Source organism: Giraffa tippelskirchi, chromosome 2 (genome assembly GCF_054371585.1).
Source record: "Giraffa tippelskirchi isolate mGirTip1 chromosome 2, T2T-mGirTip1v1.2.pri, whole genome shotgun sequence".
NCBI classification, from domain to species: Eukaryota; Metazoa; Chordata; class Mammalia; order Artiodactyla; family Giraffidae; genus Giraffa; species Giraffa tippelskirchi.
Genome location: NC_137276.1, coordinates 34,286,904 through 34,314,649, shown reverse-complemented (window position 1 = coordinate 34,314,649; position 27,746 = coordinate 34,286,904). Strand labels below are relative to the sequence as shown.

The 27,746-nt window shown below is 41.4% G+C and overlaps 1 protein-coding gene and 1 long non-coding RNA gene across 11 annotated transcripts in view; one reads left to right on the top strand and one right to left on the bottom strand.

Annotated features, from left to right (window-relative positions):
- Positions 1–4,198: 4,198 nt before the first annotated feature.
- TBC1D12 (TBC1 domain family member 12) overlaps positions 4,199–27,746 on the top strand; it is an 86,820-nt gene continuing 63,272 nt past the window's right edge. For all 10 annotated transcript variants that reach the window (XR_014072384.1, XR_014072383.1, XR_014072381.1 and 7 more), the window contains exon 1: positions 4,199–5,260. Coding sequence is in view for 7 of the 10 variants with exons in the window: in XM_081553590.1 (XP_081409716.1) it covers positions 4,338–5,260 (923 nt within the window). In the remaining 3 variants the exon portion in view is untranslated. The remainder of the gene's footprint in view (positions 5,261–27,746) is intronic.
- On the bottom strand, positions 15,866–20,642 carry LOC145531483 (uncharacterized). The gene is made up of 2 exons (XR_014072470.1): positions 20,495–20,642; positions 15,866–16,331 (listed from the first exon to the last, which is right to left on the bottom strand). It is a non-coding gene; the product is annotated as an uncharacterized LOC145531483 (long non-coding RNA).

Sequence of the window (27,746 nt, the reverse complement as noted above, 5' to 3'; positions counted from 1 at the left end):
AGTAGATTTTTTTTCTTTGTAAGATAGGCTATGGTATTACTTATCAGAGAAGACAGAAAATTTTATTGTTGAAAGTGGGAAGTGTAACCACTAATCACTAACAAGAATCACTGACATTATTAATTATGCAGTACTATTATTGTAGACAAAGTTACAAAATATAAATGTGTGTCAATTTTGAAGTCTGCACTGAGAAAACAGAAGGGTTGTATGGGCTATTATGGTTCATAAAACCTTCTTCTATTGACCATGGGGAAGGAAGGAAATGAGCTAAATTAAACAACTTGAAGAAACTTGATTTTAAAAATAGTATGATATTCATAGAGGGAGAAGTAGAGTGGTTGCTAGAAAAAAATAACAAGTTAGGGAGGTTTGACAGCAGGAAGAAAATTGCAGAGATAAAGTCTCTAGGAAGAGAGGAAAAAAGATGAAAAGAGAAAAGATTGAAATTAAATTCTCTTAGCTACGCTCATCTTTACCATTTTACTGTACAGCTATACTTACGTCTAGATATCTCCTACATTAACTTTTTTATTGAGGTGAATTCACATAAAGTAAAGCCATCTAAAAATGTGCAATTCAGTAGCATTTAGTACATTCACAATGTGATGCAACAATCACCTGTATCTGGTTCCAAAACATGTTCATCACTCTCAAAAGAAAACCCATCTGTAAGACATTCCTGCCCTATTTTTTCCTGTGCCCTAGACATTGACAATCACCAGTCTGCTTTCTTTCTCTATGGATTTACCTGTTCTGGACAGTTCATATAAATGGAATTATACAACATGTGATCTTTTGTGGCAGGCTTCTTTCACTTAGCTTAATAGTTTTTTGAGATTCATCTACTTTGTAGAATTATCAATACTTAATTCCTTTTTATGGCTTAATAATAGTCTACTGTGTGTATATGTCACATTCTGTTTACTAACTCCTCTACTGATGGACATTTGGGTTGCTTCTATCTTTTGGTTTTTATGAATAGTGCAGCCCTAAACATTCACTTACAAGTTTTTGTTTGAACATCTGTTTTCAATTCTTTTGGGTATATACCTAGGAGTAGAATTGCTTAGTGGTAAAGAATTGCTTAGTGGTAAAGAACCTGTCTGCCAATGTAGGAGACATAAGAGACTTGGGTCAGGAAGATCCCCTGGAAGAAGCATGGCAACTCACTCCAGTATTCTTGCCTGGAGAATCCCAATGGACAGAGGAGCCTGGTGGGCTATAGTCCATGAGGTCACAGAGTTGGACATGACTGAGCCACTAAGCACAGCACAGCACAGTGGGTGTGAGTGCTATCTTTGAGGTTTTGATTTGCATATCCCTAGAGATTATGTTGAACATCATTTTATATGCTTATTAACAGCTATTAGCATATCTTCTTTCAGAGAAATATCTGTTCAACTCCTTTACTCATTTGTAAATTGGGTTGTCTTCTTGTAGTTCAGTTCTTTGTATATTCTGGATACTGGGCCTTTATCAGATATATGAATTACAAATATTTTCTGTCTTCCTATATTAACTTTTTCACCTGTATCTTGGAGGTCATTTCTTCTTCTGAAAAATCTTGATAATAAGTGTATTGCTAGGGACTTCCCTGGTAGTCCAGTGGTTAAGACTCCCATATTTCCACTGCAGGGGGCAAGGGTTCAATCCCCGGTCAGGGAACTAAGATCCTGCACTAAGATTTGGACTCTCAGCCAAAAAAGGAAAAAAAAAAAATGTATTGCCAACTACACCCTTGGCACTTTACTTAGGACCTTGAGAAATGCTCATTATAAAAGACATGATGTTTCTTAAACTGGATGCTAGGCACATGGATGTCCATTTTATTTATGCATTTTATTACTTATATATAGATTATATTCACGTTTTTGTGTGTATATATATTTTTAAAGGCTTGACAATGCTGCTTCCTCTAATTCTCCATTCTCCTACTGCTATCCTTTCATTGACATACTTCTAGAATGAGTGGTCTATATTTGCCACTTCATTTTATCCACAACTAATGCCTCTTTAGTCCCTTGCAATACGATTTCTTTGTCTCGTCTTAAATAACGACACCTTTGAGTCTCTGCCCCACCTTCATCTTTAGTCTTTCTTCTCAGGCGAAGTTATTACCGGTGACTCACCTAGTTGTATTATGCAAATACCTCTTCAATCTGCCTCTTTAAACTGAAGCCCTAACCGAAGTTTTAGAACTCTAAATGCTGGATATTTTACTTTCCCAGCTATATTTCCCCTATTAATCAAGTTATTTCCAATCCACCTCTATGTTTTCAAACCACATCAGCTTCATTCTCAAGAGTTTTGTAGTGATTGGCTGGTTCCTCCTGTAACAGTGCAGTGAGCTCAGCCTTTAGCACAGCAGCAATTGCTGTGTGCCATTTCTCTGCACCCTGTTACCGGGAAATGGGTCCTGCTCAGCCATTGGTCGGTGCGTCAGAGGTCCCCACCCACTGGCAACCAACTGTCTATGAGCAACCCCGACGACCCTGCTCAGACATTAGACAGCTCAGCAGTGGACCCCACCCACAAGCAACCAACTGTTAAGAGAGGACAGTTAATAAGGGGATTCAGCCAACAGTGGAGTAGTGGTCCTCAGATGGAGAGTGAGGTAAAAGGTGGATCCTGGCCTTCTCCCTGGGACCCTCCTGTTCATCTGGCCTTTGGTCAGTGAGTGAGCTTGGGCACCAACAGAACAGGCTTGGGGCTCTGTTCTGTAGGTCTTCAGAGCCCTCATCGAGGCCCTCCACTAGCCTTGGCCCAGGCCTTGAGGCAGCGGTGAACCTCTCCCCCATCCTTGTCTCTGGGACCTCATAGTAGTGGTGGTCTGCCTGGGTCACAGTATGTGGGACCTGGTGTCCCGCTTTGGGTGGCTTGAGAAGCCTGAGGGCCAGATGAGTTGAGTGCCTGGCTCCCTCAGTGATGACAGTTGGTCAGGGTCTGGGGAACCTGACCCTGAGGGAACCGCATGCTGAGCTCTGTTTCCTCTTAGCCAGGACATGGACCTTGGAGGGTAAAAAATGTACCTTGGGACCTTGCCCTTTCTTGTCAGGACAGAGAATAACATTTGTTTGGTAGAGGTTTACAGGAACATCGTTACCTGACCATGACCTGACTTTAGGAACAAAGGCTCTGACACCAAGAAGTTGCAACTAACCATAACCCTCCCTAACCTTTTACTTTTAAAAGCGCTTTGATGAAAGCTTTCAGTAACTTTGGGGTTAAGGTATGAGCCACCCATCTCCTTGCATGGTAATAAACCTTTCTGTAATAAACCTTTCTCTCTTCCAGACTCCAGTGTTTTAGCACTGTTTTGGCCTATGTATCGGGCACACGGACTTAGTGATGTTCGGTAACACTCCCTCTTCAGTCCTTCTATTCTATCTGAACAGTTATCACATCTTGGGATTTCTACCTTAAATACACTTCATTTCCATTCATTGGTTATCACCCCATTTTAATCCATTTTCATGGGGTGCTGGAATTATTTCAACAACCCTCTCTGCCTGACTCTACTTCTTCTATCTCCTCAAGAGATAATGGAAATCTTTAAGAAAGTGATGTTATGAAATGTCCTAGATGGGAAACATAACTTTGGTAATATTGGGAAAGATGAAGTGGAGAAGGAAGCGTGTTAACTTGAGATGAAAACAGCCCTGAATAGTGGCGATGGAGTAGTGGACATAAACTAGAGGTGGAAGGACTTATATCTAAATCCTGTGTTCTATTCCCATAAATTGTATTAGTCGCTCATTGGTGTACAACTCTATGCGACTCCATGGCCTGACCGTTTCCTCTGTCCATGGAATTCTCCAGGCAAGAATACTGGAGTGGTTTGCCATTTCCTTCTCCAGAGAAGCTTCGTGACTCAGGGATGGAACCCGGGTCTCCTGTATTGGCAGGCGGATTCTTTACCATCTCCGCCACCAGGGAAACCCGATATAAGTACATCAAGTGAATTTTTGCTAAGGGAGCCATACCCATGCTTCCCTAATGACCGTCATGATCGGAGTGGGCCAACCAGCCTCCACTATCCAGAGGGCTGATCCCAGATTGACGGTCGCAGTGTCACGGAGCGGGTCTCTCTAGCTACCGTCTCTATGGTTCGCGGAATCTCCAGGTCGGAGCTTGACCGGTCTGGCTTTTGCGCGTGCGCGAGCCCAGGCGCGTGCCCGCCCTCCTGCAACTGCCCGAATTCCCGGGAGGGAGGGGTGGGTCTGGGAACGTTGCGGCGGTGGCCGCCGCGGCCCCAGCACTCAGGGCTCTTCCCCGGCCAAGCCTGCGCTGGGGAGCTTCCGCCGCCTCCTCCGGCGGCGCTCACCCGGCCCCAGATGGTGGGTCCGGAGGATGCCGGAGGCTGCTCGGCAAGAAACGCCAAGTTGCTCCCTTTGCTGGCGCCCGATCCCGCGGGCCTGGACGGGAAAATGATTCGGGCCACAGGCGGGTTTGGCGGAGGCGTCGGCGCTGTGGAGCCTCCCGAAGAGGAGGAGGAGACGCCGCCGCCTCAGCAGCTCCTTCGGCGTTACCTCGCGGCGGCCGGGGGACAGCTGGAGCCCGGGCTGTGCTACTGTCCGCTCCCCGCCGGCCACTCTTGTGCTCCGCCGCCCTCGGCAGCTCCGCGCTCGGACGCCTGCCAGCCGGACGCCGGCTCCAAGCACCGCGACGCGGAGGCGGCGGATGCTGGCTCGGCGCGACACGGAGGGATGACCAACGGGGACTCGGGCTTTCTGCTGGGCCAGGACTGTCGCGACCTGGCCCGCGCCGGCAGCCGGGAGCCGCGCCACCGCCGCCTCCGTCCGGACGAGCCTGGCGACGAGGGCGCGGACGGCGCGGGCATCCTGTCTGACTGGGCCGCGCCGCTCGAGGACCCACTGCGGAGCTGCTGCCTGGAGGCGGCGGACGCCGAGGAGCCCGAGGGCGCGGGCAGCGGCGCGAGGGACAGTCCGGCCAGCGACGGCAGCGGCAGCGAGGACTTGGAGCGGCCGGGAGCCGGCGCCGGGGGTTCCGAGGGAGGTGCGTCGTCCATCACCTCGGCGGAGAGGACTAGTGGGGGCGCCGGCGCCGAGCCTTGCGTCGGTTTTTCCGACGTTCACTTGAACTCTCGGAATACGTTCGAGGTGAGCCGCTGCCAAAGCGCCCGCGACCACCTGCAGCCGGCGGGGGCGCCGGTGTCCTTGCCGGCCGCGGAGCAGGGCCCTGCCGGGACCTTGGCTCGGGCTCGACGGAGCGGCGGCTTCGCCGACTTCTTCGCCAGGTACAGCGCAGGCTACGCCGGGGATTGGGGCGGGCTCGGGGCCAGGACCGGGCGGAGAGCGACTGAGGGCAGCCTCAGCGTAGCTCTTGCTGGCGTCAGGATTGAGCTTTGATTTGTCACAGGAGGGACCAGAAACTAGGTCTGCATTGTGTTGTGCGTTTGGATCGGAGAAGTTGTGAGCTCTGGGAGCCAATCTTGGTGTTTCCCTGAGCTGGACGCTGTACCTGGCATTCACATCTGGTTTCTGTGAATTTAGGCCAGCGTGCTAGTGCCGTATCTACAGTTTTGCCTCTTCTGGAGAAATAGACAGCCTTCTTCGTCCGCGTGTACTATACTACAAGGATTTAGGGGCGGGTGGCTGTGCGGGGTGTGTGTGTACAGGTGTGGTCGTGAAAGAGAAAGGGAAGTCATTTTGCAGAGCTGTCTCTTTGCGTGGAGTCGAAACCCATTCGAGTAGTTTGGGAGTTATTGAAAATAGAGGTGGTTGTGTTTCATAGCGTTTAACAGCCTGTTTCAGTGGCTTTATTAAAATACCGTCAGTTTAGTGTTTAAAATTTGCTCCAGCCTTAAAGACCAAATTACTATGGCGCTTTATCTAGAAAATCCCTTTTCCTCACTTTTGCCAGATAGACCTATGCTTTTTTTCTGCAACTTCTGTTAATTTTTTATGGTGTCGTATATGTGATTTGACCTGCTAGTCTTGAAGTTAAATTGGGGTGCTGGACATTGCGTGTTTCTCAGTGGGACGTTGATAGAGATAAATATGTGGTTAGAAAATACTCATCTTAATGCACTTTAGTAAAAAAGCAGTTTCCTATGAGTCAAATTCTGGCACGCTTTTTTTTCTTTAAGTCTCTAGACAAATAGGAAAATATTCCCAACTTGGAAAACCCTCCCTTTCAAAGTTCTTTCTCCTTTCTTCTGCGTTTTTGTTCCCTTTTCAGGGATCATGACAAAAACCAGAAATAAAGAAACAAGTAATGAGGCTCAGATTTGAGAGGATTATACAATTAGTGTGCATATCTGTAGACTCACAGACAGTTTTCTGATTGAAATTAGTGTTTCTTATTCCCTTTTCTACTCTGTTAGCTTTTATTTTTTTCTACTTGTGTACATTTACAAATAAATTATGAAGTTGTTTAAATCAAGACTGGGGAAATCCTAATTATGTTTTAGTCATGTGTGTGCTTAGTTGCTCAGTGGTGTCCAACTCTTTGTGACCACAGACTGTAGCCCACCAGGCTCCTTTGTCCATAGGGATTCTCCAGGCAAGAATACTAGAGTGGGTTGCCGTGCCCTCCTCCAGGGGATCTTCCCAACCCAGGGATCAAACCCAGGTCTCCCGCATTGCAGGCAGAGTCTTTACCAGCTGAGCTACCAGAGAAGCCCTGTTTTACTCATAGGACAACATATATAGCGGTGAAATGTGTATTTGTGCCTCAAATTGTGCAAAGATCTATGCAAAGAGACATATGTAAAGCTAGTAGTGGCAATATTTTTAAAGCTCTTAAGGTGTGTGAAGCCAGTAGGTATTTTGTTTTGTTTTGTTTTTACTTTTTTGTGTGGAATTTGTGAGTATTTATTGGTCATGTTTTGATGTCAGGTATCAGGCAGTTTTAGACTTGAACAGGGCTTTGGAGAGCATAGCTAGTTGACATTCATATGGCTTAGTTGATGTTCATATGAGATACTTTTCGTGTGTATCAGAGCACTGAGTGTAAAGTCAGTAAACTTAGGTCACCTGACGTTAATTTCTCTAGCCTTCATTTTTGAGATCTGAATGTCAAGATTCTAAGCATCACTGTTTCCTTCATATAACATTCTTGGGAAAGGGCGTAATCAGACATTAGGACTATTTTTCTGTTAGCCTTTAGTCAAAACCTTAAGTGGATGCTGAACACCTTCAAGGCAAAGACTATGACCTTCATTTCTGAATCTAAAATATCTAATGTTGTATGAAGAACCCCATTCAGATTGTGTTGAAGTGACAACTTTCATGGACTCTCCCTCTTTTACTGTTCTCTAGGTAGTATAATTTTGAACAAATCTTCTATTTCCAAAAAGAGTAATCAGAATTTTCTCTTTTCCCTACAACCTTGGAGTGTTTTTCTTCCCATAAACAGTTGTCAGCTAATGGCAGAACTGGGTTAGAAACCAGGGTTCCTGATTTTCAGTCCAGGAATTGAATCATAACTTCTGTTTACCTGTGACGCTTTTCTTTCCCACCTGATTATCTACATCTTTCCCTTCTCCTTTCCATTTCCTCTCTTTCTCTTAACTGGGTCAAAAAATCTATAACAAGAAATACTTTAAAAGACTAGTTTCATGTGTGTTTTAACCTTTTACAAGTAAAGAGAGTGGACCATTTTATGGCTCTGTTTATCTGTTACTACAAAAATTTGTTCAATCAAGGCACATCATTTACAGAAGCCTCACTGAGTAGGGTAGAAATGATGTAAGAGAAAAAGGAATTTGGTCCAAGATGGGACAGTTCTCATTATCTCCTTCCTGCTTGCCCTCCCTTCTAGATGAAGTGAGTTCTATTTCAGACTCTGTTGGGAGCTTGCCTCAGCTGTACGTGGGCATCTGTGTTTATAGTGGCTTGATTACGGGAGCCCTAGGAGTAACATTCAGGAGAAGGAAATGGCAACCCACTCCAGTATTCTTGCCTGGAGAATCCCGTGGACAGGGAAGCCTGGTGGGCTGCTGTTCATGGGGTCTCACAGAGTCAGACATGACTGAAGCGACTTAGCCTGCATGCATGCATTGGAGAAGGAAATGGCAACCCACTCCAGTGTTCTTGCCTGGAGAATCCCAGGGACAGGGGAGCCTGGTGGGCTGCCATCTATGGGGTTGCAAAGAGTTGGACACAACTGAAGCAACTTAGCAGCAGCAGCAGCAGCAGTAACATTCCCTCAGGTCCTTGGCCTTTTCCTGTCTCTAAAAGTTTTGAAGTGCTAGGTGCATACCACTGCTGCCACTCTCACCAACTTAACAGTGAGAAGATGAAAGCTAAAAAACAAATCTCTTGTGTTTGTACCCTTGTTTCTCAAGGGTATGTTTATTATTCCGTTCTGAAAGTGAAGTAACTTTAAACCATTTTTATGGGTCCTTTAAGCAAATCCATGTCTTGTTTTCAAACTAGAATGGTTCATTTTTTAAGTTATACACTCCTTTTTGTTTGTTTTTTATGTATGCTCTTAACAGGTGTATTTTAAAAGGCATTTAATACTTTTGAGTATTAATATTCAAATTGAATACTTTTGTTCTGATTGCACTGGCAAAGTCACTGTTGTTTAGAAACACGCAAGTACATATCTGTGTCTCCTGATAGTGTTAATATTTTTTTTTACAAAAGCTTCATGATAAATCACAAGAATTTTGTAACTTAAAAGGGCATGACTAAGTAAAGTAAAGTCGCTCAGTCGTGTCCAGCTCTCAGCGACCCCGTGGACTGCAGCCCACCAGGCTCCTCCGTCCATGGGACTCTCCAGGCAAGAGCACTGGAGTGGGTCACCATTGCCTTCTCCATACATTGCCTTCTCCATACATGACTAAGGTAGGGAAAAAATACTGAAGATTTTTTTCCTTCTATCTTAAAGATAAACTTTATAGATTCTGGAATTTATATAAATCTTTATAGATTGATTTTATAGATCCTGGAACATAGAGATTCATGTAGCTTACCCTGTAGTTACCAACTCTGAAACTTTCTAAATGTTGCACAAAATTATTTTTGTGGATCTCTTTTTATTATGGGAGGCTGAACAGGGAAGACTAGCAATGGTAGGCTCATTTAGTGGTTTCTTTTCACATATTGGGCATCCCTTGTGGCTCAGCTGGTAAAGAACCCGCCTGCAATGCTGGAGACCTGGGTTCGATCCCTGGGTTGGGAAGATCCCCTGGAGAAGGGAAAGGCTACCCACTCCAGTATTCTGGCCTGGAGAATTCCATGGACAGTGTAGTCCATGGGGTCGCAGAGTCAGACGCGACTGAGCAACTTTCACTTTCATATATAGGCAGTCTCCAATCTCCCTGATAGGCAGTCTCCAATCTCCCCGCTATGAAAATTGTTGAGAATATATATTCTTTTTGTTATGATATTGAGAATTTTAAAAATTTCTGTTATAATTTTTCTTAATTTAAGACTCTCAGAAACAATAAAATCAACCATATTTTCACTCCTACTCAAAATTTAGTTGATGTACACTAGTTGATGAAATCATTATTCACCTGACTGAGCCATCAGTGACCTTGGTCAGATAGGGCTCCCTTATTTGTCCTACAGTGTGTATTCTTCCCAGTCAACTAAAATAAAAGCCACAGTTTCAGGACCAGTTTCTCAAAAAAAAAAAAAAAAAAATCCCTTCTTTAACATTTCAATAAAGAAAAGGTAAAATATCAAACCTCTGATAAGTTTTAAAAGATTTTTATAGCTCCCCAAAGCAAACAGTTCTTTATAACAGGTGTGGTATGATTATTTAAAAGGAGAATTAAGAAATATCTTGCTCTAAACATTAATTTTTTGTTATTACAATACTATAAAAATATTCATTAATGTGTCACTAAGGAAATTCTGTTGGACATTACTTTTATATTAATATAATTTAAAGTGTAAAATTTTAGAAAAACTAAAAAGAATGTGTAATTAGTTGCTCTAGAATAAAAATGAGTCTTTTAAGATTTTAGAGTGTTGTGAAGCTACCCATTATAATATTAAATTGGGGAGCTAATGGCTGAAGAGTCTTTGTTTCCTTCTCTTATGTCTAGCCCTTTCCCCCACTCAGATCCAATAATTTCTTAAAAAAAACCAACCAACTGCGAAACACTAGTTATCTATACCAAACCATTAGAAATCCAACATTGATTCAAGGAGTTCGTGGTTAGAGATGTAATCATCTGAATATCAATTCAGTAGAAAGTATTGGGAAACACTAATTTTTGTGGGACTTAGTTAATTTTAATCACTCAAACATTATTTTGAAGTGCTAAACTAAACTAACATTTTAACACTAAGCCCCAGTAAGCAAAGCAGACTCTAATGTTAACTTGGAATTGGGACTTACCTGGTGGTCCATTGGTTAAGAATCAGGCTTCCATGGTAAAGCACAGAGATTTATTTTTTATTTTATTTTTTGAGATTTAGTTTTTATTTTTTAAGATACTTTCTTAAGAATAGTTTTATGTTTATAGAAAAGTTGCAAAGGTACTATAGAAAATTCTGGTATATCCCTCGTCCAGTTCTCCTGTTGACAGCATCACATAACTGTGGTACATTTGTCACAACTAAGAATCCATCATTTGTACGTTATTACTAGTTAAACTTCATGCTTTGTTTGGCATAGAGTTATTGACTAAAAGAGCCTTCCCAGGTGGCTCAGTGGTAAAGAATCTGCCTGCCAATGCAGGAGACACAGGAGACTCCGGTTCGATCCCTGGGTTGGGAAGATCCACTGGAGAAGGAAGTAACAACCCGCGCCAGTATTCTTGCTTGGAAGATTCCATGGACAGAGGAGCCTGACTGCCTACAGTCCATGGGGTCACAGAGAGTTGGACACAACTGAGCACGCGTGCACCACATCTTTATTGTTGGCTGTAAGACTTTTATTTGGGAAACTATTGTGTTTTACTGTAAAATCAGAACTGTTTAAAGTAGAAGGAATTTTAGGAATCACTTTATTCATTCTTTAATACTCTATGGAAAATCAGGGTTAGCTTCTATTTGCTAGCCATCACTTAGTAAGATGGTATTAATTTAGTATTGGAAATGAAATGATAATGAGTTCAGGTGATCTAAAGCAATGTTTTTTAAAGCTTTTCAATTCAGATTATTTGGATTTAACAACCAGTATCCATTTGCCTCTGGAAAAAAAATGTCAAGTATATTTTAATTTTACATAATTACATATTTTTTCCAAAATTATTTTAATATGTTTTTCCTTTATAATTTTTTTGATTCCTGAAATATTCCTGTGACCTAAGAAAGATAGGGTTTATTTTTATTTTATGGCTATTTGCCCAGAGACAGAGAGTTAATTAAAAAAAAAATAAGAACTAGGCATAGGTATGATTTCTGGGGTTTGAAGCTAATACATTGATTTCTGTGAATTATAAGAAATTTATGAATGAAAACATAGCTTTTGATGTAGTGAAAATACTATTGTCTTGAGAAATAAGAAACTTGACTTTTGTCCTGGTAGTTTCTTTTCTTGTATCATTAAATAATTTATGTGATCTTGGGCAAATCACTAAATTTCTGCACTTCACTTTCCTCATCTGTGAAATTTGGAGATTCAGAGTGCCTTTCAGCTCCAATACACTATGATGTTGTGTAATTCGCTTGCACTCACTGTTGTAAACCTCAAATATTTGTTGGCTAAATACTACAAATGTGAATTGAGTTAAAGAGAATGCTTTTAAAAAAACAGCATGTTTTTTCATCTGTAAAATGAAAAAGTTGCCAGGGATAGAAATACCCCTTCAACTCTTAAATTCTACCTTGAAGATTTTTTTGGTAAAGTCCTAACTCTGCCTGAGAGTAATCATGCTAAACATCAGTCTGAACATCAGTGATCTTTGTTTAGTGTCTCATAAACAGACCAACAGCTCTCTTTTTTTTTTTCTTTAGCAAATTCTAGATTTTTTTTTCTTTATGATTTCTTTGGAGTAGGAAAAAGAGAGAGTAAGATAATAAGTAAATTCTAGTTAATCAGTGAATTGGAGTTTGATATTTTAACTTCCAGACCATGAGTTTTTTCTCAAAGTTTGCCAGTGTGCCACTTTGGGGAACTGATAGCTTAGTGCAATAGTCCTTAGCCTTGTTATACCGCAAAATAACCTAAAAGCAGATTAAAAAAATTAGATGCTTCATAATTCTCAACCCTTAGTTGGATTCAGGGGACTTTCCCTTGGCAGGTGGAATCTTTAAGCTATAGGATGGATATAGAAGTGAAGTAAAGTGAAGTGAAAGTCACTCAGTCAGTGAAGTGAAAGACTATACAGTCCATGGAATTCTCCAGGCTAGAATACTGGAGTGGGTAGCTTTTCCCTTCTCCAAGGGATATTCCCAACCCAGAGATTGAACCCAGGCTTCCCACATGGCAGATGGATTCTTTACCCGCTGAGCCACCAGGGAAGCCCTGGATGGTTATAGTGTAGTGCTTAAAGATGCTGATTGTGGAGTTAGACTGCTTGGGTTTGAATTAGCTTGTTGTTGTTTTTTAGTCACTGCGTCATGTTTGACTCTTTGTGACCTCATGCACTGCAGCACACCAGGCTCCTTTGTCATCCACCATCTCCCAGAGTTTGTTCAAATTCATGTCCTTTGAGTCGATGATGCTGTCTAATGGTCTCATGACAACCTACTCCAGTGTTCTTGCTTTTAGAATCCCATGGACAAAGGAGCCTGGCAGGCTATAGTCCATGGGGTCGCAAAGAGTCTGACATGACTGAAGTGACTGAGCACAGGCACAGCACATGTCCATTGAGTCAGTGGTGCTGTCTAACCATCTCATCCTCTGCCACCCTCTTCTCCTTTGCCTTCAATCTTTCTTAGCATCAGGGTCTTTTCCAGCGAGTTGGCTCTTCCCATCAGGTGGCCAAACTATTAGAGCTTCAGCTTCAGCATCAGTCCTTCCAATGAGTATTTAGGGTTGATTTCCTTTAGGATTGACTGGTTTGATCTCCTTGCAGTCCAAGGAACTCTCGGGAGTCTTCTCTAGCACCGCAGTTCAAAAGTATCAATTCTTGGGCACTCAGCCTTCTTTATGGTCCAACTCTCACATCTGTACATGACTACTGGAAACACCATTGCTTTGACTATACAGACCTTTGTCAGCAAAGTGATGTCTTTGCTTTTTAATATACTGTATAGGTTTGTCATAGTTTTCCTTATAGGAAACAAGCGTCTTTTAATCTCATGGCTGCAGTCACCATCTGCAGTGATTTTTGGAGCCCAAGAAAATAAAATCTGTCACTGGTTCGACTTTTTCCCAACTGTTTGCCATGAAGTGATGGGACAAGATGTTATGATCTTAGTTTTTTTAATGTTGAGTTTCAAGCCAGCTTTTCCACTCTCCTATTTCACCCTTATCAAGAGGCTCTTTATTTCCTCTTCACTTTCTGCCATTAGAGTATCATCTGCATATATGAGGTTGTTGATATTTCTCCTGGCAATCTTGATTCCAGCTGGTGATTCCTCCAGACCTGCATTTTGTATGATATACTCTGCATATAAGTTAAATAAGCTGGAGGAAAATATACAGCTTTGTTATACTCCTTCCCCAATTTTGAACTAGTCAGTTGTTCTGCATCTGGTTCTGTTTCTTCTTGACCCACATACCAGTTTCTCAGGAGACAGGTAAGGTGATCTGGTATTCTCATATCTTTAAGAATATGTTTGTTGTGATCCACACAGGCAAAGGTTTTCTTGTAGTCAGTGAAACAGAACTAAATGTTTTTCTGAATTCCCTTGCTTTCTCCATGTTGGCAGTTTGATCTCTGGTTCCTGCCTCTTCTAAACAGAGTTTTTACATTTGAAAGTTGTTCAAGTACTGCTGAAACCTAGCTTGAAGAACTTGGAGCATAACCCTGCTAGCATGTGAAATGAGCTCAATTGTATGATAGTTTGAACATTCTTTGGCATTGGCCTTCTTTGGGATTGGGATGAAAATTAGCTTACTAGCTGTGTACTTATGGATAGGTAACTTGACCTCTCTGGACCTTAGGCAACTCATCCGTAAAATGTGGGTAATAACGATACCGATCTCATGGGATTGTCATGAGCGTTAAATGAGATAATATGGTAAGTGCCTTGTATTTATTATGTGGTGCACAGCGAGGACCTCACATCTTATTATTCAGACTACAGAAGACGGCTACAATCCCTTTCCCAACTCCCTCACTGAAATCACTGGTTTAAAAAAAGGGAGAGCCTGGGATGAATTTTTTGTGTACTAACTAAAGAAGCATTGCACAATTTGTGTAGTAGATTTTAAAACAGTTTGTACTTGGGATTGGGATGGGTGTTAAAATGGACTCTGGTGTAATGATACAGCATTTCTAGAAGTCTTGAAGCTTTGCCGGAAAAGCAAATCTGAGAAGGAACTGAAAGGAGAGTATGTTGAAAAAGATTAAAATATCTGTATCTTTTATTGTTTTAAGGACCTTATGTAGACAGGGAAAGACACATTTTAAGTTTAAATTCATGAGCTGTTTAACTTGGCTTACTCATATATTTTATACTTAGTATGTTGTGGTAGGAAAGCTATGGGGAAATGTGGAAACATTGGGAGATTTTGAAGTGATACATTTGTTGCCGCTGCTGCTGCTAAGTCGCTTCAGTCATGTCCGATTCTGTGCGACCTCATAGACGGCAGCCCACCAGGCTCCGCCATCTCTGGGATTCTCCAGGCAAGATACTGGAGTAGGTTGCCATTTCCTTCTCCAGTGTATGAAAGGGAAAAGTGAAAGTGAAGTCGCTCAGTCATGTCCGGCTCTTAGCGACCCCATGGACTGTGGCCTACCAGGCTCCTCCATCCATGGGATTTTCCAGGCAAGAGTACTGGAGTGGGGTGCCATTGCCTTCTCCGGATACATTTGTTACCCATCTCCAAATGTATTATTGAGTAAGGGAAAGCCAAACCTTTTTGAGGTGGATTATTCCTATTTCTGGGAGCCTTATTGGCTACATTAAAAGTTTTCCCCAGGGAGTTCTGATTGCTTGTTGCTTAGACTCTTCTGCAGTAGTTGTTAAACACTGATGTTTAAAACTGGGCTTTCCAGGTGGCTCTAGTGGTGAAGAACTTGGCTACCAGTGCAGGAGACATCAGAGACCCAGATTTGATCCCTCGGTCAGGAAGATCCCCTAGAGGAGGCATGGCAATCCACTCCAGTATTCTTGCCTGGAGAATCCCATGGACAGAGAAACCTGGTGGGCTCTTGTCCATAGGGTCACAAAGAGGTGGATACAACTGAAGTGACTTAACAGTAGCAGCGGCAGCAATGTTTAAAATTACCTGTGGTGGAGATGGGGTGGGATGTGAAGAATGCAAATTCCTTGAGCACTCTTTTTGATTCTGTAGATCTTGGGTGGGGTCCAGTAGGAATCCCAAGTGTTTAACAGGATTTCTCAAGTGATTCTAATGAAAGTGGTTACCACACTATAATTCGTGAAATACAGTTGACTGTTTTCATACAGGAGTTTGAACTGCCTAGGTCCACTTACATGTAGATTTTTTCAATAATAAATACTACAGTCCTACACCATCCTCTGTTGATTGAATTCCTGGGTGCAGAGGAGAAGGGGACGACAGAGGATGAGATGGTTGGATGGCATCACTGACTTGATGGACGTGAGTTTAAGCAAGCTTCAGGAGTTGGTGATGGACAGGGAAGCCTGGCGTGCTGCAGTCCATGGGGTCGCAAAGAGTTGGACACAACTGAGCGACTGAACTGAACTGCAGATAAGAAGGGCGGACTATGAGATTATACTGGGATTTTTGACTATGTTAGGCCCCCCCTAGTCCCCGAGTTGTTCAGGTGTCAGCTGAAATTATTGATACATAGAGCTCCCCAGGTAGTAATTAAAAGAAGGTACAACATACATTTAAAGCTTAGATTGCTTTATTGATTTAAAATTGGGTTGTACTGAGGTACTGTGTAATTTATGAGTATAAATAGAGATATAGGAGAGAACAGACGTAAGTACAAATATAGAGTATTTTACTAACTTGCACTAGATTGAGAAGCTATCTCTGCATAATTAAAATCCTATTTTCCTTTTTATTAGTGGGAAGGTTCTTTTACTTCCACTTTATGTGGTTTTAAATAGCCGTACTTACATGTTCTGTGAAAAACTTTAACTCAAAAAACCTTACTCAGGTCTCTTCAACATGGAGTCAGAACTTTACTTCTTCTTATTTATAGTTTATCAAAAAGGGCATTAATTTCCCTTCCTTCTGCTGAGTAGTTGTAATTCTTTTCCATGCCTTTAAGAAAAAATTCTGCATGTTGCACGTGGCTTATTCCCCTCCAGAATTTGCTGCTTCAGCCTTTCTTGCACTTCTTATTTCTGTAGCCAAAACAAGAAAGAGAGGGAAACCCATGTGACTGTCTGGCTTTTCAGCAGGCTCTTTCCTGTGATTAAGAGAAGCTTACCTAGGAAATCAAGCCACAAGTTACATTCCTACTTAGAGCTAGTTTAAGAGTTAACTTGGTAATGTGTTTAATTTTTAATTTACCTTTGAATTTGCTTTTCAGTTGCTTTTTAATTTAAATTTGAGTTTGGGTTACATTTCTTGGTTAAAAAAAGACTTCCTTCTGTCTGTCTCTAACCTCACACAGATGAAAACATTTTAAGTTTGGAAATGAACTTAATTTGAAATCAAATTCTGTGCTGTGTTCTCGTAATTTTCCCAGTACTGTAATATACAGCTACATTATTTCGAATTTCCAAATCTGGTTTTCATCTACACTGTTGATAGTCATTTTCTAGTCAAGTAGGCAAAATGCTTTTCTTTTGCTGTCCCAGGAAACAGTTATTCAAAGGCCACAACAACTGTATTGGTTTCTGTTGTTGTTGTTAGAAAAACATAAAATGCTCATCTTACCTCCTTTCTAAAAACAGCGCTGCTGCTGCTGCTGCTAAGTCGCTTCAGTCGTGTCCCACTCTGTGGGACCCCATGGACTGCAGCCTACCAGATTCCTCCATCCATGGGATTTTCCAGGCAAGAGTACTGGAGTGGGGTGCCATTGCCTTCTCCGAAAAACAGCGCAAGGAGTACAAAATAAACTAAAGATAAATACTTTGTTTTTACGCATTCCAGTTCAGGTAGTAAGAAAGGAGACAAAATTGGGAAGGTGTGGGGGTTTCATTAAAGACAAGAGAAACTGTTAGAGAATGAATTTGAAGAGGTTTGTGCAGAGAAAAATTGCTGGAGAGAGTAAATGTTAGCTGGAAGTTAGCTCTGTACTTTGGTCTGTGGGCTTCAGAGTATTACCACAGGTTATTCACATATTTATTTTCCTCTTCTACTTATATCAATGCCCCTGGATGCTTCTGGCAACTTCTTAAAGATAGTTACTGTGCCTCTTCCTCTTAACTTCCCTAATATCCCCATCCTGGGGCTTCCCAGGTGGCTCAGTGGTAAAGAATCCACCTGCTGATGCAGGTTCAAGAGATGCAGGTTCAGACCCTGGGTTGGGAAGATCCTCAGGAGGAGGAAATTGCAATTCACTCTGGTGTTCTTGCCTAAAATTCCATCAACAGAGGAGCCTGGTGGGGTACAATCCATAGGGTCACAAAGAGTCAAACACAACTGAAAATTAAGCACCTTCATGGCTTCTTAACAAGTTATGTCTTGCAAAAGAAATATGTTTTAGTGACAGATTGTATCAGTTCAGTTCAGTCGCTCAGTCATGTCTGACTCTTCGCAACCCCACGGACTGCAGCACGTCAGGCCTCCCTGTCCATCACCAACTCCCGGAGTTTACTCAAACTCATGTTCATTGAGTCGGTGATGCCATCCAACCTTTTCATCCTCTGTCGTCCGCTTCTCTTCTCGCCTTTAATCTTTCCCATCATCAGGGTCTTTTCAAATGAGTCAGCTCTTTGCATCAGGTGGCCAAAGTATTGGAGTTTCAGCTTTCAGCATCAGTCCTTCCAATGAATATTCAGGGCTGATTTCATTTAAGATTGACTGGTTGGATCTCCTTGCAGTCCAAGGGACTCTCAAGAGTCTTCTCCAACACCACAGTTCAAAAGCATCAATTCTTCGGCGCTCAGCTTTCTTTATAGTCCAACTCTCACATCCATACATGACTACTGGAAAAACCATAGCCTTGACTAGGCAGACCTTTGTTGATAAAGTAATGTCTCTGCTTTTTAATATGCTGTCTAAGTTGGTCATAACTTTTCTTCCAAGGAATAAGCGTCTTTTAATTTCATGGCTGTAGTCACTATCTGCAGTGATTTTGGAGCCCAGAAAAATAAAGTCTGCCATTGTTTCCCCATCTATTTGCCATGAAGTGATGGGACCAGATGCCATGATCTTAGTTTTCTGAATGTTGAGATTTAAGCCAACTTTTTCACTCTCCTCTTTCACTTTCATCAAGAGGCTCTTTAGTTCTTCTTCACTTTCTGCCATAAGGGTGGTGTCATCTGCATATCTGAGGTTATTGATATTTCTCCCAGCAATCTTGATTCCAGCTTGTGTTTCATCCAGCTCAGCGTTTCTCATGATGTACTCTGCATATAAGTTAAATAAGCAGAGTGACAATACACAGCCTTGACGTACTCCTTTTCCTATTTGGAACCAGTCTGTTGTTCCGTGTCCAGTTCTAAGTGTTGCTTCCTGACCTGCATACAGATTTCTCAAGAGGTAAGTCAGGTGGTCTGGTATTCCCATCTCTTTCAGAATTTTCCACAATTTATTGTGATCCACACAGTCAAAGGCTTTGGCATAGTCAATAAAGCAGAAATAGATGCTTTTCTGAAACTTTCTTGCTTTTTCAATGATCCAACGGATGTTGACAATTTGATCTCTAGTTCCTCTTCCTTTTCAAAAACCTATATATAAGGTTTAATTTAGACTTTAAAAGTTTACACTGTTAGTATGACAGATTCATATATTAAAAATTACATATATCAAAGTATAAGTATAATACACAGTTTTATACAATGTATTCTTACTTGAGCTCCAGTGCTAAAAGGTAAGTTTCTCCTACAAGGACCATGGTAAAATTAGCAAACAATTTAAATCTGTCACCCATGAGAAAATTATTCATTATCAGGAAGATGTATTGTGTATAAATTTAAGTTTTGACGTAAGTTATTGAAGTTTTAAATCATTAAAGGTCTTAATTGACTAAGTAGTTTCTGTGTTGTGAAGAGTGATAAAATTTGAGTTGCTTTTTTGGTTACATAGCCCTTTACACTCCTTACCTTACCCATGTTGAATTGGCTTTTTAACTTAATCGGTACACCAGGAGTTAAAGAGCTTGGGTGTTGTTGGAAAACAAAAGATTTGTTGCAATTCATAATTGGGTGTTGAATACACAAAATTTGTTATCTAAAGATTAAAAAATATAGCTTTTGATAAAAATGATATGAAGTAACCAGCACAGTAATTGAACATATAACCAGAGAGTGACGTCCATGTTTGTGATATACTTCCAGAAGCACAAGAATACCATACTAGGACAGTGGTTTTCTTTCAAAATAGGTTATACTATTAACATAAGTGAGAATTATACTGCATGAAGAAAAAAAATTAGAAGCTGACCACTATAAAATGTTCTTGATTAAAATAACAACTAGCTACACATTGTAATGAAGAGATAAACTTGTTTTGCTTTTGTGTGAGACCACCAAAATCTTTTGATTTTGATGGAAATGTCATAACATCAAGTGGAATAAAAGACAGTTGCCTTGGTCAGGAGAAATATTCAGAAAGTGCTTCTAGGTCAGATGAGCAAAGTGTCAACTAAACAACAACAACCCCAGAGCTAAGTATCCGCCTCTCTATTGTGAGAGAGTTTAGGCACCTGATAGATGTGGTTTGGCCTCTGCTTGAATTCTTTCACTAACAAGCAACTCTATTTCCTCAATGCAGCCCATTGAGGGTATTAATTGTTAGAAGGTTCTTTATGTCAAAGCACAGTGTATCTCTTTGTAATGTTCCTGGTCCTCATTTGCCCTTTAGAGCCACAAAGAACAAGTGAGTTCTTTTACATAATTGCTGTTCAGAAATTTAAAGATTGCTGCTGAATCTGTTTTTGACCCTCCTAGCTAAGCATATACAATTCTTATGAGTTAGCTTGAGATTTTCTTACCATTTATTCATTCAGCAAATGCTATTGAGCCCTATTATATATATGAGGCAGTAAGGAAATTAGAGAAAAAATGTTCTATTAACAAACTTAAGATGGGAGAATCATATAAATAAGTACTTACAATACAAACCTGATTAATGTTATAAAAGAAAATACAAGGGTTCATCAATGGCACTAAAGAAGGAGTGATTAACTTTGGTCATGAGACATTAGGGAACTTTTCACAGTAGACGAAACATGAATGCATAATTTTTCTGTTTTGTTTTTACTAATGAGGAGGGTTTGGATTGGAATGAGGCTGAAGCCAGTACAGGCACACAACAGCATATGCAGAATTATACATGAAATAGCACAGCACTTTTGAAACTGTAGAGACTTTAATAAGTCTAAGTACGACCTCACCTTAGGATGCAGGGCTTCGTTGGTGGCTCAGTGTTAATAAAAAATTCCTTCTGCCCGTGTAGGAGATGTAGGTTCAATCCTTGGGTTGTGATGATCCCTTGGAGAAGGAAATGGCAACCCACTCCAGTATTCTTGCCTGGGAAATCCCATGGACAGAGGAGCCTGGCAGGCTACACTCCATGTGGTCACAAAAGAGTCAGATGTGACTTAGCAACTAAACAATAGCAACAATAGAACAACACCTTAGGGCAAGTGAGGTAAAGTGTCAAAAATGGAGACAGAAAGGTTGGGGCTAAATTATCAATGAGTTTGTGTGACAGAACTACACGGTTTTAATTAATTCCATGAGGGGTGGCAGCATACCAGACCTTTGATGGGTTTTCAAAACAAGGGCAGCATTCTTAAGATTGTGTTTTATAACAGTGACTCTGGTAGCAGTGTAGCAGATGATTTGGGACTTGAGAAACTGGGGCTTGGATACATTTGTGGTAGATTATCTGTACTTGTCAGTCTCTTTATTATCCAAGTCATTGATGTAAATTCAGTCTCTATCAGAAGAGTTAACTAACAAATTCAGTGATATATGCTTACCTTGGGCTTCCCTGGTGGGTCAGATGGTAAAGAATCTGCCTGGAATGCGGGAGGCCCAAGTTTGATCCCTGGGTCCAGAACATGCCCTGGAGGAAGAAATGGCAATCCACTCTAATATTGTTGCCTGGAGAATCCCATGGACAGAGGAGCCTGGCAACCTGGGGTTGCAAAGAGTTGGGACACAACTAAGCAACTAACATACACACGTGCCTACACAGTAGCCATTTTGTGAAGCTTTGATGAAGGTAAACTTTGATTTTTGTTTTGAGGGAAGTGGGATGATATGAAATTGGAGAGTCATGTGAAAAATTATGTCTACCATGTTATATAAGGAATTTGATGAGGAGGGGCAAAGAGCCAAAATGGTTGTTAGGCCAGTTTTTTCCCCTCTAAATTCAATTACAGTTGATTTACAATATTATACTAAATAGAGGTATAATATAATATATAATAATATATATTATACTATATACAGGTATATAACCTAGTGATCTGATATTTTATAGGTTATACTCCATTTAAAGTTATGACAGGGATGTCCCTGGTGGTCCAGTGGCTAAGACTCCATGCTCCCAATGCAGTGAGCCCAGATTCGATCCCTGGTCAGGGAACTAGATTCCGCTTGCCACAACTAAGACCTGGTCCAGCCAAATAAAAAGTAATTAAAAATAAATTTTAAAAATAAAATTATTGTAAAGTATTTGTATCTAATTTTTTTATACCTAGTAGTTTGTAATTGTTGTGGAACAGAAGGGAAGCAATTTCAGAGGAAATCCTGTGAGAATAAAGTAGTAAAATCAAGTCTTTATATCCAATGCACAAATTCTGTATATTGCTTCATAAGAGTGGATGGTGGACGTGTACCCATCACCTGTTTTTGAGGATTGAATGAGGTAAAGACAAAGTATTGAGACTTTAATCATTACTTGTAGGTGTATGTTTATCTTCTACTAAAATGAAAACTCCCTGTAGATATGAAGCATGTCTTTTTTGCTTTTCTGTCTTGGTAAAGAGACACAGAGCCCTGTATACATGAACACAAAGATTTATTGGATTAAAAACTTTTTTAAAAGTACCAGAGCTTAATAGTTAAATGATTGGAACCTTTGGAATCATCACTCTGGGAGTAATAGTATCATTTCTCAAAGTATGTCTGATTCCTTTCTCTGGAAGATGTTTCTGTAAGAGAGAAATCAGTTGGGCCCATGTTGACACCACCCTTATGGCAGAAAGTGAAGAAGAACTATAGAGCCTCTTGATGAAAGTGAAAGAGGAGAGTGAAAAAGTTGGCTTAAAGCTCAACGTTCAGAAAACTAACATCATGGCATCTGGTCCCATCACTTCATGGGAAATAGATGGGGAAACAGTGGAAACAGTGTCAGACTTTATTTTTGGGGGCTCCAAAATCACTGCTGATGGTGATTGCAGCCATGAAATTAAAAGACGCTTACTCCTTGGAAGGAAGGTTATGGCCAACCTAGATAGCATATTTAAAAGCAGAGACATTACTTTGCCAACAAAAGTCCGTCTAGTCAAGGCTATGGTTTTTCCAGTGGTCATGTATGAATGTGACAGTTGGACGGTGAAGAAAGCTGAGCACCGCAGAATTGATGCTTTTGAACTGTGGTGTTGGAGAAGACTCTTGAGAGTCCCTTGGACTGCAAGGAGATCCAATCAATCCATCGTAAAGGAGATCAAAGGAGGACTTTGATCTCCTTTGATTTAACGCAGTCAAAGGCTTTGGCATAGTCAATAAAGCAGAAATAGATGTTTTTCTGGAACTCTCTTGCTTTTTCGATGATCCAGCAGATATTGGCAATTTGATCTCTGGTTCCTCTGCCTTTTCTAAAACCAGCTTGAACATCTGGAAGTTCACGGTTCACGTATTGCTGAAGCCTGGCTTGGAGAATTTTGAGCATTACTTTACTAGCATGTGAGATGAGTACAATTGTGCGGTAGTTTGAGCATTCTTTGGCATTGCCTTTCTTTGGGATTGGAACGAAGACTGACCTCTTCCAGTCCTGTGGCCACTGCTGAGTTTTCCAAATTTGCTGGCATATCGAGTGCAGCACTTTCACAGCATCACCTTTGAGGATTTGAAATAGCTCAACTGGAATTCCATCACCTCCACTAGCTTTGTTTGTAGTGATGCTTTCTAAGGCCCACTTGACTTCACATTCCAGGATGTCTGGCTCTAGGTGAGTGATCACACCATTGTGATTATCTGGGTCGTGAAGATCTTTTTTATACAGTTCTTCTGTGTATTCTTGCCACCTCTTGTTAATATCTTCTGCTTCTGTTAGGTCCATACCATTTCTGTCCTTTATCGAGCCCATCTTTGCATGAAATGTTCCTTTGGTATCTCTGATTTTCTTGAAGAGATCTCTAGTCTTTCCCAATCTGTTGTTTTCCTCTATTTCTTTGCACTGATCACTGAGGAAGGCTTTCTTATCTCTCCTTGCTATTCTCTGGAACTCTGCATTCAGATGGGAATATCTTTCCTTTTCTCCTTTGCTTTTCGCTTCTCTTCTCTTCCAAGCTATCTGTAAGGCTTCCTCAGACAGCCATTTTGCTTTTTTGCATTTCTTTTCCATGGGGATATTCTTGATCCCTGTCTCCTGTACAGTGTCACGAACCTCTGTCCATAGTTCATCAGGCACTCTGTTTATCACGTCTAGACCCTTAAATCTATTTGTCACTTCCACGGTATACTCATAAGGGATTTGATCTAGGTCATACCTGAATGGTCTAGTGGTTTTCCCTACTTTCTTCAATTTAAGTCTGAATTTGGCAATAAGCAGTTCATGATCCGAGCCACAGTCTGCTCCCGGTCTTGTTTTTGCTGACTGTATAGAGCTTCTCCATCTTTGGCTGCAAAGAATATAATCAGTCTGATTTCGGTGTTGACCATCTGGTGATGTCCATGTGTAGAGTCTTCTCTTGTGTTGTTGGAATAGGGTGTTTGCTATTACCAGTGCATTCTCGTGGCAAAACTCTATTAGCCTTTGCCCTGCTTCATTCTGTACTCCAAGGCCAAACTTGCCTGTTATGCCAGGTGTTTCTTGACTTCCTACTTTTGCATTCCAGTCCCCTATAATGAAAAGGACATCTTTTTTGGGTGTTAGTTCTAAAAGGTCTTGTAGGTCTTCATAGAATCGTTCAACTTCAGCTTCTTCGGCATTACTGGTTGGGGCATAGACTTGGATTACCGTGATATTGAATGGTTTGCCTTGGAAACGAACAGAGATCATTCTATCGTTTTTGAGATTGCATCCAAGTACTGCCTTTCAGACTCTTTTGTTGACTATGATGGCTACTCCATTTCTTCTAAGGGATTCTTGCCCACAGTAGTAGATATAATGGTCATCTGAGTTAAATTCACCCATTCCAGTCCATCTTAGTTCACTGATTCCTAGAATGTCGATGTTCACTCTTGCCATCTCCTGTTTGACCACTTCCAATTTGCCTTGATTCATGGACCTAACATTCCAGGTTCCTATGCAATATTGCTCTTTACAGCATCGGACTTTGCGTCTGTCACCAGTCACATCCACAGTTGGGTATCATTTTTGCTTTGGCTCCATCCCATCATTCTTTCTGGAGTTATTTCTCCAATGATCTCCATTAGTATACTGGGCACCCTCTGACCTGGGGAGTTCATCTTTCAGTGTCCTATATTTTTGCCTTTTCATACTGTTCATGGGGTTCTCAAGGCAAGAATACTGAAGTGGTTTGCCATGCCCTTCTCCAGTGGACCACAATCTGTCAGACCTCTCCACCATGACCCATCCGTCTTGGGTGGCCCCACACGGCATGGCTTAGTTTCATTAAGATAGACAAGGCTGTGGTCCGCGTGATCAGATTAGCTAGTTTTCCCTGTCGGCCGCCACCCCTGGCCCCCGGGCCCCGGCCCCGGCCCGCCCTAGCCCCTGTAGGCCGCTGCTCCCGGCCCCCCGGGTCCCGGCCCGGCCTAGGCCCTGTAGGTCACCGCCCCTGGCCCCCGGCCTGGCCTAGCCCCTGTCGGTCGCCGCCCCTGGCCCCCGGCCCGGCCTAGCCCCTGTCCTGGCTATAGAGTACCTGAAATAGTGGTTTCTCTGTTTTCCAGGGGATGCTTGGCTTTTCTCATCTCTTCTCTGCCTCTTGGATGTTCAGTGCTTGGTTTTTACCTGCAGAAACTGTTTCAACTGTACCTGATTTATCAGTTCAAGCATTTATTGTCATTTGACTCAATCTCTAAATCTTCTATTTAAAAATCCTGGAAATCTGATTGTCTCAGCCTGCATATGAATTTATCCATGTTTTATCAGCAATCCAACTTAATCAGTGCTGACTGAGGGGAAGACCATGAAACACAAATATGGCCATTTTGGGCTACTGTTTCAGTCAGGGTTGGGACAAAGATACTGTCAAAGAAGTGGGAGTAGGTTGCAGGTATTCTAAAGTCACATATATTTCTCCTAGTTGTAAGAAGGGTAGTAGGAAATAATGTTGGAAAAATAATTTGAGTCCAAATTGTGAAGTCTTTAATGCTCAGTTAAAAAAATTAAAACTTTTCCAAAGATATTAGAGAGGGTTGAGGATTTGGGGCAAGAAATGAAATTCTCTATTCTTTTCTACTTGTACTTTGAAGTTTATTCTAGCCAGAATGAGTTAATATGTTATTCTCCTCCTTTAATTTCTGTTTGTCTGAATCCTCCCTTGTTAATTCAGCAAACATATTTGAGTACAGACTGTATAGCAGGAAAAGAAGGAGCTAGAATAAAGCCTTTCTGGTAAAGCCAGTGATGATCACATTGCAAACATAAATTGAAATGCTTATGATGTTGCTAGTACCAGGGAGCACGAGATGAGGGAAGCAATATTAATCCTCTAGCACTAAATCTGGCTTATAAATCCATCTTTGTGCTCATTTCAGTACTTTACAGGGATTGGGAGGGGTAACTACAAAGAGGTAACATGATTGAGTTTTGAGGGGATGATGCAAATGTTTATTACCTCTACTGTGGTAGTAGTTACACAAATCTATGTGTGTGTGTGTTCAGTCACCACTGAGCAGTTTTGACTGACTCTTTGTGACCTCATGAACTGTAGCCCACCAGAATCCTCTGTCCATGGGATTTTCCAGACAACCCACTGGTTGCTGTTTTCTTCAGGGGATCTTCCCCAGCCAGGAATCAAACCTGCATCTCTTGCAGGTGGATTCTTTACCACTAAGCCACCTGGCAAACGAATCTTTACATGTGGTAAAACTTGTAGAACTGTATGCCAAAAGAAAGACAGTCAATTTTTATTGTGTTAGTTTTAAAAATGAAAATTTCCGAGTGTTTAAATACCTTACGTGCAGGTTATTGTGGAAATAGCACAAGTCTACTTCTCAATGCATTTAGAGTTTAAAAGTAGCATTCACATTATTATATAAGATAGAAAGTGAAATAAGGAGAGAGTGATTTATAGAAGAAATGGCTCATGGGGAGAAAGTTTCGTAGAAATAATAGCTCCCCAGACTGCATTCCTTCATTAGATTAGTGTCATAGACTGAATGTCCCCTCTAAAATTCGTATGTTGAAACCTAATCCCCATTGTGATACTGTTTGCAGGTGCAGCCTTTGGCGCGTGCTTAGATCATGAGTGTGGAGCCCTCGTGAATGGGATTAGTGCCCTTATAAAAGAGGCCCGGAGAGCTTTCTTGTGCCTTCTGCCTTGTGAGGAAACAGTGAAAAGACTACCGTCTATGAACCAGGAAGCTGACTCTCTTCAGACAATGTATCTGCTAGTGCCTTGATCTTAAATTTCCCCAGCCTCCATAGCTGGAGGGAGGAAGTGTCTTTTGTTTATAAACCACCAAATCTTTGTTTTTGTTGTTGTTGTTGTTGTAGCAACCATGAATGGATAAGACAGCTAATCTAAGGATAGCAGTTATTTTTTTCTTTGCAGCCTTCAATTAGCAGACTGATTTATGTGTGCAAGCACAGCACTAGGGTACAGTGGTCAACACGTAACTCACAGTCTAATGAGGTGGCAACATCCATAAAGCTCACATTCTAATGCAGACAATGACAACTAATTAAATTTTCAAAATCGTTTTGGCTATTCTGCTTCCTTTGCCTTTCCACTTCAATTTTAGAATCAGCTTATCTATATTTACAGATAATCTTTGTTAATTAACTTGGGGAGAATTAACATCTTTACTATGTTGAATTTTCCATTCCTGAAATACAGTATATTTCTTTGTTTATAATTTTGGTCTTATGAACTTCTTTTATCAGAGTTTTGTAGCTTTCAGCATACACATTCTGCTTATGTTTTCTTCAGTTCAGTCAGTCATGTCCGACCCTTTGTGACCCCATGGACTGCAGCATGCCAGGCTTTCCTGTCCATCACCAACTCCCAGAGCTACTCAAACTCATGTTCAACAAGTTGCTGATGCCATCCAACCATCTCATCCTCTGTTGTTCCCTTTTCCTCCTGCCTTCAATCTTTCCCAGAATCAGGGTCTTTTCTAATGAGTCAGTTCTTCACATCAGGTGGTCAAAGTATTGGTTGTTCCTTTTCCAGTTCTAACTGCTGCTTCTTGACCTGCATACAGATTTCTCAGGAGGCAGGTCAGGTGGTCTGGTATTCCCATCTCTTTAAGAATTTTCAACAGTTTGTTGTGATCACA